This window comes from Pseudophryne corroboree, chromosome 8, assembly GCF_028390025.1.
Source record: "Pseudophryne corroboree isolate aPseCor3 chromosome 8, aPseCor3.hap2, whole genome shotgun sequence".
NCBI lineage: Eukaryota > Metazoa > Chordata > Amphibia > Anura > Myobatrachidae > Pseudophryne > Pseudophryne corroboree.
The window spans coordinates 138,193,716-138,207,741 of record NC_086451.1 but is presented as its reverse complement, the minus strand read 5'-3'; the positions used below and the strand labels follow the sequence as shown (position 1 = coordinate 138,207,741).

General features: G+C 47.3%; 1 protein-coding gene across 1 annotated transcript in view; it reads left to right on the top strand.

Moving 5' to 3' along the window:
- The window catches only part of NOX1 (NADPH oxidase 1), a 173,775-nt gene that overhangs the window by 83,556 nt on the left and 76,193 nt on the right, over nt 1-14,026 (top strand). Inside the window, exon 4 of the mRNA XM_063936966.1 lies at nt 2,341-2,425. Within this exon, the coding sequence (XP_063793036.1) occupies nt 2,341-2,425 (85 nt within the window). The remainder of the gene's footprint in view (nt 1-2,340; nt 2,426-14,026) is intronic.

The following is a 14,026-nucleotide window of genomic DNA, read 5'->3' as shown; positions in this document are numbered from 1 at the left end:
GCTGCGCTGGTAGGGAGCTACTCTTCAAGTACAAAAGCATCGCTGCTGTGCAATGCTTTTGTACTTGTGCAGGAAGGGGTCGGGCCTGACATGCGGGGCGGACTAGTATTGTGTATGTTGTCTATCCAACCAATGAGAAAATATATTTATGTGAATAATGCCAATCATACGACTCCCCAGTGGTGCTCACCATAGTCCTTATTGTATACAGATTATATGTAAATTGTGTCTATTGCCAAAGGTAAAAAGAAACAGTAAAGAGTAAGACTCTTTTTTGGGGGCACACTTTTACTTTCGCACCACTACAGATTTTTTACCCAGGGTGGTATTCAGTATGCCAGCTGTTGGGATCCCGGCGCTCAGTATACCGAGAGCCCACAAGGGGCTCATTTGCGCTCACCCAGCTGCCGGTATGCTGGTGGTTGGGATCCCGGCCGCCGGCATACTATACTACACCCATACCCAGTTTGCAAAAGCATTTCCTAAGAGCAGGGAGTAGGCATGCAATACACTGGGAACACCATCAGGATACACTGTTGCAAAACCAAGTTGTGTTTCATAAAATGCTAAATGTTTATAACTGTTTATAAATCAAAGTCACTAGATCTGGAATGTCCATTTTGAAAACTATATTGTACAGATGTGTGGACCCTTGTGTTTTGGTTTTGATTCTAATTCATCATCATGTTTTGGTTAGGATTCGGTTTTTGGTTCATTTTGGATTTCTTTAAAATCAATAAAAATCTATAAACATTGATCGATAAAAACAGCTAAAATCATATAATTTGGACCTGTTTACATGCAATCCAAAATCCATGTTCAGTTTTTAAATCTGAATTCCGAACTCACAACAGACCCAAGCTGGAACTCGGTTCCACTCGGAAACCCCAAAGTGATTCTGAGCTGGAATTCCATTCAACTCTAACCCCCCCTCCCTCCCACCCATCCCCGGGTACGATTGTATTTCAGAAAAACTGAAACGTACATCTCTACTGTATTGTATTTGAGGGGGATTTCATTGCTTTTTCTTTTGTATCTACAGATGTGACACTCTTCATCTTCTCCGTGCTCTGTGAACAGGTCGCAGGTGCAAATGTACCCCAATTGTGACTTTTTGCACATGGCTGCGATCCATTCGCTGGAGCACCTGTACCCATGCGATCCTATGTACTGGTATCGAAAGTGGGCTGCCCGCACCAGGGTGACACACACCAAAATGCCAGCTCCTCCGCAGTGACAGGAGCCGGTTGCTGCAGTGTGACAGTCTCCTGCAGCACATGGCTCCTGTTATAGAAGAGGAGCTGACAGTACAGGAAGACTGTCTCCAGGGGCAGCCCAGCATCTCCGCAGATGCTGGGCATGCCCCTGGAGTGATGATCGCGGGATCCCAGTGAGACCACGCCCCTCTGTATACAGCCACGTCTCTTTATGTGCACCCACATCCCTTTTTCCTCGCAAGCGCATCTCCGGCACACAGGAGATCCAGAGTGCGCACCGGGTGTCACCACACCCAGGGATACCTCTGATCTTATGGATCATGGGTACATGTGCAGTGCACGCAAACATCCATGGGCACACTAATTGTGGCAAACAAACCCATTTTTGCCACCATTAGTATCTAAGATGAAGTGTCAAATCTGTGTATACAAAGAATTAAATATAGAAGTACTTCTATGTTGTTTAATTCTCTATACATTAAAAATAATAATATATAGTGCTACAGTATATATACTGCTAAAATAACAAACACAGTGGCACTGTGCAGCTGCAGAATTTAACAAATGAGCACTGTTAATATACTTCCTTAATGGATTAATAAAAAAGACTGAACCAATAGCTACAGATCATCAGAGATATTCCAATATGATATATATGGAGAAGTGTTAACCAAACAAAACAACTATAATATCACTGGCACTGTAAAAGACCCAATATTACAATCCATTATTAGAAAGATTGAATTAGTACGATTTACACTGTACGTACCAGTTTGTACGCAGTTACAGCCGTAGACGCACAGAGAATATAGGCATGCCACATATCATTTTCATCAGCAGAGTCTGTTGGTGTGTCCTATTCGCACAGCAATGTGAATTAGATGCATTATCTGCAAAAAAACATGCCTTTCTCTGACGGAGTTGCACGGGACCTATCAGCTCACTCACCCTGGCGTGGCGTAAGAGGACACATCTGTATTACAGAACTAATATGTTTATATGTGCTAAGCAGTCCCCCCCCCCCCCTTGCAATGGTTGTAAGTTGATTGTACATACATAGCTTAAAAGAAGCTTATACTGAAAACGTGTGCAATTGTTCCTGAAGTATATTTTTATTTTCCAGTGCTGTCAACGATCTATGAGGAAACAGCTTGACAACAATCTTGCTTTCCACAAGCTGCTGGGGTATACTATTGCCCTAATGACAGGTAACATGTACTAATTCATTATGACATCTAACTGGAGCTATTATGTGTTCCAACTTTTATAAACAGAAACATGGAAAAGGACATTGCATGCTTTACTTCAATGACAGTATACACTGAGACTTTGAACTTTCTGAACACACCATTATTTTTCTAGTTCTTGACTCTTGAATGAACTTCTTAAAATGTGCAGGAATAACAACAACAACAACAACAACAACAACAGCAAGCCATATTGTTTTGCAAACAGGCCATTGTACAGTACTTCATCAGATCAAAGTATATGGCAGGATGGCAGAGATCTGGGTATTATAACTTCACCATCCATAGAATGCTAAACACTTTCTACAATGCAGGGTGTTATTGTCTGGGGATCAGACAATAGTTAGTAAGAGGGAATTTCATTTGAAATAGAAGACTATGGGGTATATTTACTAAGCATTGGATGGAGATTAAGTGCACAGAGGTAAAGTACTAGCCTGTCTGGATATCACATATGGACACCTGACAGTCATTTCCAAGGTGCTACATTGTTTGCAAGAGGGCATGGGGTGAATGAGTTGCCTGTTTCTGCTTGCGGTGATGCTTCCACATATTCTTAAAATGGTTAAACAGTAAGGGATCAGGGTCTGGTAGAAGAACCTGACTGGCCAAGATGCTCATGTTACATGTACATGTTCAGAATGTTAATACAGTAGGTCTATCGTTGCGTCTTCCTCTAGGCAGATATTGACACAACTGACTTTAATGGTGTGGTAGCCACTGGCTTAGATAATGGGTTAAGTTTCCTAAAGTATTCAGATTTTTGCACGTTTTGTTTTCTTCCAGAACAAGGGAATGCTTCTACCAGAAGTGCAGCAGACTTATTTGCAGGGTGTGATGCATTTGCAACCATTCCCCAATTCTCGACTAGTCCTTTGGGACTTAAATGTGAATAGGCTGCATTACAACAATCACCAAAAACTATTTGAGACAATGGAGTTTAAATTTCATTATTTTCTCCTGGTCTCTTTCACAGTCCAAATGGCTTCAGAGCTTAGAGCAAATCTCCCAATCTGATTTTATTAAGAGGATAAAGGGGCTAATTCAGGTTGGATCACAAATTGCAATCCAACCGGAATTATTACAACCCCCCCGCGAGCGCATGCGCAGCCCCCATCCTGCGCATGCGCCCGCACTTTCTGCTGGGGGGGCCCACAGAAAATGCAATCGCCTCTGCCTGTCAATCAGGCAGAGGCGGTCGCGGGGTGGGAGGGAGGGCGGCAGCACTCCGTTTCCAGGGCGGAGATGGAGCATTGCGAGTGCAGTGCGGTGCAAACGGGGGCATGTTGGGATATGATCACGGCAGCTGCATGACATCACACGCAGCCGCCATGATCGGGAACATGGTGGTGGGCCTCCTGCGACGGCAGGAGGCTTCCTCTATTTCTGCTAATAAGCAGAAATTGCGATGTGATCACAATTTCTGCTTTCTGGCAGTCAGCATGCTGGGCGGCCTTGCCCTGAGATGGGCGGCCCCCTGCAAATGCTGCTAATTAGCAGAATTTGCAATCCTTACTGAATTAGGCCCAAAACCAACTTTTAATCCTAAAACAGATTTTAAATTCCACTTGAATCTAGGTCGTAACTTTAGGGGAAATTCAGACTTGATCGTAGATGTGCTAAATTTAGCACACCTATGACCACTTTCACAAACATGTGGGGGGATGCCCAGCACAGGGCTAGTCCACCCCGTATGTCTGGCTCTGTTCCCCTTGCACAGGTACAAAAGCATCGCATGACGGCGATGCTTTGTACCTGAAGAGTAGCTCCCTACCAGCGCAGCTCCTGCTCTGCTCTCCCGTCGCTCTCCGGGTCGCAGCGGCTGCATGTGACATCATGTAGCAGCCGCGGGCCGCCCCCTGCATTGCCTGCGTTGCCTGGACCACGCCTCCAAAACGGTGGCCCAACGCCGCTGGCCCGCCCTCTCCCACCCAGCGAACGCCTCTGCCTGTTAATCAGGCAGATTCGATCGCTGGGCTGAGATACTGATCGCATCTCTGGCATGCGCCAGGGCACTGCGGCATCTGCACATGCGCAGTTCAGACCTGGTCGCCCGCTGTGCGAAAACGCACAGCAGCGATCAGGTCTGTATTAGCCCCTTTAATCAATCAATGGATCTCTTCAATTTGTGGATGCAGTTAGGACATTGAATAGTTTTAATAAAAGAATACAAATTTGGTTAAACTGATAATCTTTAATCCTCTATGATGCCTGCAAAAGAAATTGGATCACATCTGTGATTTGCTATGTTTTTTACTGGGACAGGGAACTCTGGGGGTAATTCCAAGTTGATCGCAGCAGGAATTTTTTTTAGCAGTTGGGCAAAACCATATGCACTGCAGGGGGGGGGGGGGGGACAGATATAACATTTGCAGAGAGAGTTAGATTTGGGTGGGTTATTTTGTTTCTGTGTAGGGTAAATACTGGCTGCTTTATTTTTACACTGCAATTTAGATTGCAGATTGAACACACCACACCCAAATCTATCTCTCTCTGCACATGTTATATCTGCCTCCCCTGCAGTGCACATGGTTTTGCCCAATTCCTAACAAACTTGATGCTGCGATCAACTCAGAATTACCCCCTCTGTTCCTTACTTAAGTGAAGACACATTGGGGGTAATTCCAAGTTGATCGCAGCAGGAAATGTTTTAGCAGTTGGGCAAAACCATGGGGGTCATTCCGAGTCGTTCGCTCGTTGCCGATATTTGCAACGGAGCGATTAAGGCAAAAATGCGCATGCGCATGGTACGCAGTGCGCATGCGCTAAGTATTTTAGCACAAAACTTAGTAGATTTACTCACGTCCGAACGAAGAATTTTCATCGTTGAAGTGATCGGAGTGTGATTGACAGGAAGTGGGTGTTTCTGGGCGGAAACTGACTGTTTTCTGGGAGTGTGCGGAAAAACGCAGGTGTGCCAAGATAAAACGCGGGAGTGTCTGGAGAAACGGGGGAGTGGCTGGCCGAATGCAGAGCGTGTTTGTGACGTCAAACCAGGAACGAAATGGGCTGAGCTGATCGCAGTGTAGGAGTAGGTCTCGAGCTACTCAGAAACTGCTAAGAATTTTCTATTCGCAATTCTGCTAATCTTTCGTTCGCAATTCTGCTAAGCTAAGATACACTCCCAGAGGGCGGCAGCCTAGCGTGTGCACTGCTGCTAAAAGCAGCTAGAGAGCAAACAACTCGGAATTACCCCCCATGTGCAGTGCAGGGGAGGCAGATATAGCATGTGCAGAGAGAGATATATTTGGGTGTGGTGAGTCGAATCTGCAATCTAAATTGCAGTGTAAAAGTAAAGCAGCCAGTATTTACCCTGCACAGAAACAAAATAACCCACCCAAATCTAACTCTCTCTGCAAATGTTATATCTGCCCCCCCTGCAGTGCACATGGTTTTGCCCAACTGCTAAAAAATTTCCTGCTGCGATCAACTTGGAATTACCCCCATTATTCCAGATTGGTATGCTTTGTGGGCAGATTCAACTGAACAGTTGTGTCTGGCAGTCACATTTTAGGCACAGGATGTCGACAGTGACAAAGGGGGTCATTCCGACCTGTTCGCACGCTGCCGTTTTTCACAGCGCAGCAATCAGGTCACTACTGCACATGCATATGCACCGCAATGCGCAGGTGCATCATACGGATACAAAGTGGATCGTTGCTGAGTGATGGATTTAACAAAGAATCCATTCGCACAGCCGATCGCAAGGAGATTGACAGGAAGAAGGCGTTTATGGGTGTCAACTGACCACTTTCTGGGAGTGTTTGGGAAAATGCAGGCGTGTCCAAGCGTTTGCAGGGCAGGTGTCTGACATCAATTCCGGGACCAGACAGGCTGAAGTGATCGCATCGGCTGAGTAAGTTCAGACCTACTCAGAAACTGCACAAAATGTTTTGCAGAGCTCGACTGCACAGGCGTTCTCACACTTGCAAAGCGAAAATACACTACCCTATAGGCGGCAGCTATCTGATCGCAGTGCTGCAAAACGTAGCTAGCGAGCGATCAACTCGGAATGACCCCCAGTGTCTCAAGTCACTATGTCAAATTCAATATGCCGTTTCTTGGATTCCAACATGACTGAAATGCTACTTAGGGGAGCATGTACTAAGCAGTGATAAAAGCGGAGACGTGAGCCAGTGGAGAAGTTGCCGGCGGCAACCAATCAGCATTGACGTAACATTTATAATTTGCATACTATAAAAGTACACAGAGCAGCTGATTGGTTGCCATGGGCAACTTCTCCACTGGCTCACTTCTCCACCTTTATCACTGCTTGGCACATGCCCCCCTTAGAGCCTTACAACAGTGCGAGTCTTCTAATTTATATATGCCAGTAATTCCCATGTTTAAAGTTATAACACCAGCGTGGGTAAATTGCTGTATGTAGCATTTTAGTTGTGTTAGCTTCCCGGCGCTGGCATAATGAGGTTCAACATAGTGACTCGTGACACCTCAATGTCGACCTCCTGACTGCATGTAGTGGCTAAGGACACCAATTTAGGTCATAAGATGCTGTGCACAGGGGTGTATCTACCCATTGGCCAGGATGGCACTCGCCAGGGGCGCCAGGCAAGGAGGGGGCGCCGCCTGGGAGTGCCATCCACGTCCAGGGGGTAGAATCCAGTAGTACTGTCAGACTTGGTGACTGTCTGTTAGTGCCGGTGTCAGGTGGCAGCGCACCGCACCTCACTTGTAATCCGACTCAACATAAACTACAGCTCCCAGCATACCCTGTTGCCGGGAGCTCCGGGAGCTGTAGTTTATTTTGAGTCTGATTGATCACTAGTGCAGTGCTGTGCCGCTGGACAGCGGCGCCGACAGTAACAGACAGTCACAAGGTAGAATCCGGATTAAGTGAGGGAAGGGGTGGCACAAGACTGCACTGCACGGCATAGGCCTTCAGGAAGTGGATGGAATGGAAACAGGGGGCGGGGCTACACGGCACTCAGTCAGTGCCAGGCACCCAAGCAGTATTGAAGAGAGAGGGAGAGGACAAGGAGCTACTAAAGTACATGCATTGAGTGTACCCTGTCTGTGAAGTGAGGGGGGTAAACACTATATAGCCTGTCTGACTCTGTATGTGTGTCTGCATTTATGTATGTTACTGTGTGTGTGTGTGTGTGTGTGTGTGTGTGTGTGTGTGTGTGTGTGTGTGTGTGTGTGTGTGTGTGTGTGTGTGTGTGTGTGTGTGTGTGTTAGAGATGAGCGCCTGAAATTTTTCGGGTTTTGTGTTTTGGTTTTGGGTTCGGTTCCGCGGCCGTGTTTTGGGTTCGACCGCGTTTTGGCAAAACCTCACCGAATTTTTTTTGTCGGATTCGGGTGTGTTTTGGATTCGGGTGTTTTTTTAAAAAAACACTAAAAAACAGCTTAAATCATAGAATTTGGGGGTCATTTTGATCCCATATTATTATTAACCTCAAAAACCATAATTTCCACTCATTTTCAGTCTATTCTGAATACCTCACACCTCACAATATTATTTTTAGTCCTAAAATTTGCACCAAGGTCGCTGGATGACTAAGCTAAGCGACACTAGTGGCCGACACAAACACCTGGCCCATCTAGGAGTGGCACTGCAGTGTCACGCAGGATGTCCCTTCCAAAAAACCCTCCCCAATCAGCACATGACGCAAAGAAAAAAAGAGGCGCAATGAGGTAGCTGACTGTGTGAGTAAGATAAGCGACCCTAGTGGCCGACACAAACACCGGGCCCATTTAGGAGTGGCACTGCAGTGTCACGCAGGATGTCCCTTCCAAAAAACCCTCCCCAATCAGCACATGACGCAAAGAAAAAAAGAGGCGCAATGAGGTAGCTGACTGTGTGAGTAAGATTAGCGACCCTAGTGGCCGACACAAACACCGGGCCCATTTAGGAGTGGCACTGCAGTGTCACGCAGGATGTCCCTTCCAAAAAACCCTCCCCAATGAGCACATGACGCAAAGAAAAAAAGAGGCGCAATGAGGTAGCTGACTGTGTGAGTAAGATTAGCGACCCTAGTGGCCGACACAAACACCGGGCCCATTTAGGAGTGGCACTGCAGTGTCACGCAGGATGTCCCTTCCAAAAAACCCTCCCCAATCAGCACATGACGCAAAGAAAAAAAGAGGCGCAATGAGGTAGCTGACTGTGTGAGTAAGATTAGCGACCCTAGTGGCCGACACAAACACCGGGCCCATTTAGGAGTGGCACTGCAGTGTCACGCAGGATGTCCCTTCCAAAAAACCCTCCCCAATCAGCACATGACGCAAAGAAAAAAAGAGGCGCAATGAGGTAGCTGACTGTGTGAGTAAGATTAGCGACCCTAGTGGCCGACACAAACACCGGGCCCATTTAGGAGTGGCACTGCAGTGTCACGCAGGATGTCCCTTCCAAAAAACCCTCCCCAATCAGCACATGACGCAAAGAAAAAAAGAGGCGCAATGAGGTAGCTGACTGTGTGAGTAAGATTAGCGACCCTAGTGGCCGACACAAACACCGGGCCCATATAGGAGTGGCACTGCAGTGTCACGCAGGATGTCCCTTCCAAAAAACCCTCCCCAATCAGCACATGACGCAAAGAAAAAAAGAGGCGCAATGAGGTAGCTGACTGTGTGAGTAAGATTAGCGACCCTAGTGGCCGACACAAACACCGGGCCCATTTAGGAGTGGCACTGCAGTGTCACGCAGGATGTCCCTTCCAAAAAACCCTCCCCAATCAGCACATGACGCAAAGAAAAAAAGAGGCGCAATGAGGTAGCTGACTGTGTGAGTAAGATTAGCGACCCTAGTGGCCGACACAAACACCGGGCCCATTTAGGAGTGGCACTGCAGTGTCACGCAGGATGTCCCTTCCAAAAAACCCTCCCCAATCAGCACATGACGCAAAGAAAAAAAGAGGCGCAATGAGGTAGCTGACTGTGTGAGTAAGATTAGCGACCCTAGTGGCCGACACAAACACCGGGCCCATTTAGGAGTGGCACTGCAGTGTCACGCAGGATGTCCCTTCCAAAAAACCCTCCCCAATCAGCACATGACGCAAAGAAAAAAAGAGGCGCAATGAGGTAGCTGAATGTGTGAGTAAGATTAGCGACCCTAGTGGCCGACACAAACACCGGGCCCATTTAGGAGTGGCACTGCAGTGTCACGCAGGATGTCCCTTCCAAAAAACCCTCCCCAAACAGCACATGACGCAAAGAAAAATAAAAGAAAAAAGAGGTGCAAGATGGAATTGTCCTTGGGCCCTCCCACCCACCCTTATGTTGTATAAACAAAACAGGACATGCACACTTTAACCAACCCATCATTTCAGTGACAGGGTCTGCCACACGACTGTGACTGAAACGACGGGTTGGTTTGGACCCCCCCCAAAAAAGAAGCAATTAATCTCTCCTTGCACAAACTGGCTCTACAGATGCAAGATGTCCACCTCATCATCACCCTCCGATATATCACCGTGTACATCCCCCTCCTCACAGATTATCAATTCGTCCCCACTGGAATCCACCATCTCAGCTCCCTGTGTACTTTGTGGAGGCAATTGCTGCTGGTCAATGTCTCCGCGGAGGAATTGATTATAATTCATTTTAATGAACATCATCTTCTCCACATTTTCTGGATGTAACCTCGTACGCCGATTGCTGACAAGGTGAGCGGCGGCACTAAACACTCTTTCGGAGTACACACTTGTGGGTGGGCAACTTAGGTAGAATAAAGCCAGTTTGTGCAATGGCCTCCAAATTGCCTCTTTTTCCTGCCAGTATAAGTATGGACTGTGTGACGTGCCTACTTGGATGCGGTCACTCATATAATCCTCCACCATTCTTTCAATGGTGAGAGAATCATATGCAGTGACAGTAGACGACATGTCCGTAATCGTTGTCAGGTCCTTCAGTCCGGACCAGATGTCAGCATCAGCAGTCGCTCCAGACTGCCCTACATCACCGCCAGCGGGTGGGCTCGGAATTCTGAGCCTTTTCCTCGCACCCCCAGTTGCGGGAGAATGTGAAGGAGGACATGTTGACAGGTCGCGTTCCGCTTGACTTGACAATTTTCTCACCAGCAGGTCTTTCAACCCCAGCAGACTTGTGTCTGCCGGAAAGAGAGATCCAAGGTAGGCTTTAAATCTAGGATCGAGCACGGTGGCCAAAATGTAGTGCTCTGATTTCAACAGATTGACCACCCGTGAATCCTTGTTAAGCGAATTAAGGGCTCCATCCACAAGTCCCACATGCCTAGCGGAATCGCTCCGTGTTAGCTCCTCCTTCAATGTCTCCAGCTTCTTCTGCAAAAGCCTGATGAGGGGAATGACCTGACTCAGGCTGGCAGTGTCTGAACTGACTTCACGTGTGGCAAGTTCAAAGGGCATCAGAACCTTGCACAACGTTGAAATCATTCTCCACTGCGCTTGAGACAGGTGCATTCCACCTCCTATATCGTGCTCAATTGTATAGGCTTGAATGGCCTTTTGCTGCTCCTCCAACCTCTGAAGCATATAGAGGGTTAAATTCCACCTCATTACCACTTCTTGCTTCAGATGATGGCAGGGCAGGTTCAGTAGTTTTTGGTGGTGCTCCAGTCTTCTGTACGTGGTGCCTGTACGCCGAAAGTGTCCCGCAATTTTTCTGGCCACCGATAGCATCTCTTGCACGCCCCTGTCGTTTTTTTAAAAATTCTGCACCACCAAATTCAAGGTATGTGCAAAACATGGGACGTGCTGGAATTTGCCCATATTTAATGCACACACAATATTGCTGGCGTTGTCCGATGCCACAAATCCACAGGAGAGTCCAATTGGGGTAAGCCATTCCGCGATGATCTTCCTCAGTTGCCGTAAGAGGTTTTCAGCTGTGTGCGTATTCTGGAAAGCGGTGATACAAAGCGTAGCCTGCCTAGGAAAGAGTTGGCGTTTGCGAGATGCTGCTACTGGTGCCGCCGCTGCTGTTCTTGCGGCGGGAGTCCATACATCTACCCAGTGGGCTGTCACAGTCATATAGTCCTGACCCTGCCCTGCTCCACTTGTCCACATGTCCGTGGTTAAGTGGACATTGGGTACAACTGCATTTTTTAGGACACTGGTGAGTCTTTTTCTGACGTCCGTGTACATTCTCGGTATCGCCTGCCTAGAGAAGTGGAACCTAGATGGTATTTGGTAACGGGGGCACACTGCCTCAATAAATTGTCTAGTTCCCTGTGAACTAACGGCGGATACCGGACGCACGTCTAACACCAACATAGTTGTCAAGGCCTCAGTTATCCGCTTTGCAGCAGGATGACTGCTGTGATATTTCATCTTCCTCGCAAAGGACTGTTGAACAGTCAATTGCTTACTGGAAGTAGTACAAGTGGGCTTACGACTTCCCCTCTGGGATGACCATCGACTCCCAGCAGCAACAACAGCAGCGCCAGCAGCAGTAGGCGTTACACGCAAGGATGCATCGGAGGAATCCCAGGCAGGAGAGGACTCATCAGAATTGCCAGTGACATTGCCTGCAGGACTATTGGCATTCCTGGGGAAGGAGGAAATTGACACTGAGGGAGTTGGTGGGGTGGTTTGCGTGAGCTTGGTTACAAGAGGAAGGGATTTACTGGTCAGTGGACTGCTTCCGCTGTCACCCAAAGTTTTTGAACTTGTCACTGACTTATTATGAATGCGCTGCAGGTGACGTATAAGGGAGGATGTTCCGAGGTGGTTAACGTCCTTACCCCTACTTATTACAGCTTGACAAAGGGAACACACGGCTTGACACCTGTTGTCCGCATTTCTGTTGAAATAGTTCCACACCGAAGAGCTGATTTTTTTGGTATTTTCACCAGGCATGTCAACGGCCATATTCCTCCCACGGACAACAGGTGTCTCCCCGGGTGCCTGACTTAAACAAACCACCTCACCATCAGAATCCTCCTGGTCAATTTCCTCCCCAGCGCCAGCAACACCCATATCCTCCTCATCCTGGTGTACTTCAACACTGACATCTTCAATCTGACTATCAGGAACTGGACTGCGGGTGCTCCTTCCAGCACTTGCAGGGCGCGTGCAAATGGTGGAAGGCGCATGCTCTTCACGTCCAGTGTTGGGAAGGTCAGGCATCGCAACCGACACAATTGGACTTTCCTTGTGGATTTGGGATTTCGAAGAACGCACAGTTCTTTGCGGTGCTACTGCTTTTGCCAGCTTGAGTCTTTTCATTTTTCTAGCGAGAGGCTGAGTGCCTCCATCCTCATGTGAAGCTGAACCACTAGCCATGAACATAGGCCAGGGCCTCAGCCGTTCCTTGCCACTCCGTGTGGTAAATGGCATATTGGTAAGTTTACGCTTCTCCTCCGACAATTTTATTTTAGGTTTTGGAGTCCTTTTTTTACTGATATTTGGTGTTTTGGATTTGACATGCTCTGTACTATGACATTGGGCATCGGCCTTGGCAGACGACGTTGCTGGCATTTCATCGTCTCGGCCATGACTAGTGGCAGCAGCTTCAGCACGAGGTGGAAGTGGATCTTGATCTTTCCCTAATTTTGGAACCTCAACATTTTTGTTCTCCATATTTTAATAGGCACAACTAAAAGGCACCTCAGGTAAACAATGGAGATGGATGGATACTAGTATACAATTATGGACGGACTGCCGAGTGCCGACACAGAGGTAGCTACAGCCGTGAACTACCGTACTGTGTCTGCTGCTAATATAGACTGGTTGATAAAGAGATGTCGTAGTATGTATGTATGAAGAAGAAAGAAAAAAAAACCACGGTTAGGTGGTATACAATTATGGACGGACTGCCGAGTGCCGACACAGAGGTAGCCACAGCCGTGAACTACCGTACTGTACTGTGTCTGCTGCTAATATAGACTGGTTGATAAAGAGATGTCGTAGTATGTATGTATGAAGAAGAAAGAAAAAAAAAACACGGGTAGGTGGTATACAATTATGGACGGACTGCCGAGTGCCGACACAGAGGTAGCCACAGCCGTGAACTACCGTACTGTACTGTGTCTGCTGCTAATATAGACTGGTTGATAAAGAGATGTAGTAGTATGTATGTATAAAGAAGAAAGAAAAAAAAACCACGGGTAGGTGGTATACAATTATGGACGGACTGCCGAGTGCCGACACAGAGGTAGCCACAGCCGTGAACTACCGTACTGTACTGTGTCTGCTGCTAATATAGACTGGTTGATAAAGAGATGTCGTAGTATGTATGCATGAAGAAGAAAGAAAAAAAAACCACGGTTAGGTGGTATACAATTATGGACGGACTGCCGAGTGCCGACACAGAGGTAGCCACAGCCGTGAACTACCGTACTGTACTGTGTCTGCTGCTAATATAGACTGGTTGATAAAGAGATGTCGTAGTATGTATGTATAAAGAAGAAAGAAAAAAAAAACCACGGTTAGGTGGTATACAATTATGGACGGACTGCCGAGTGCCGACACAGAGGTAGCCACAGCCGTGAACTACCGTACTGTACTGTGTCTGCTGCTAATATAGACTGGTTGATAAAGAGATGTCGTAGTATGTATGTATGAAGAAGAAAGAAAAAAAAACCACGGTTAGGTGGTATACAATTATGGACGGACTGCCGAG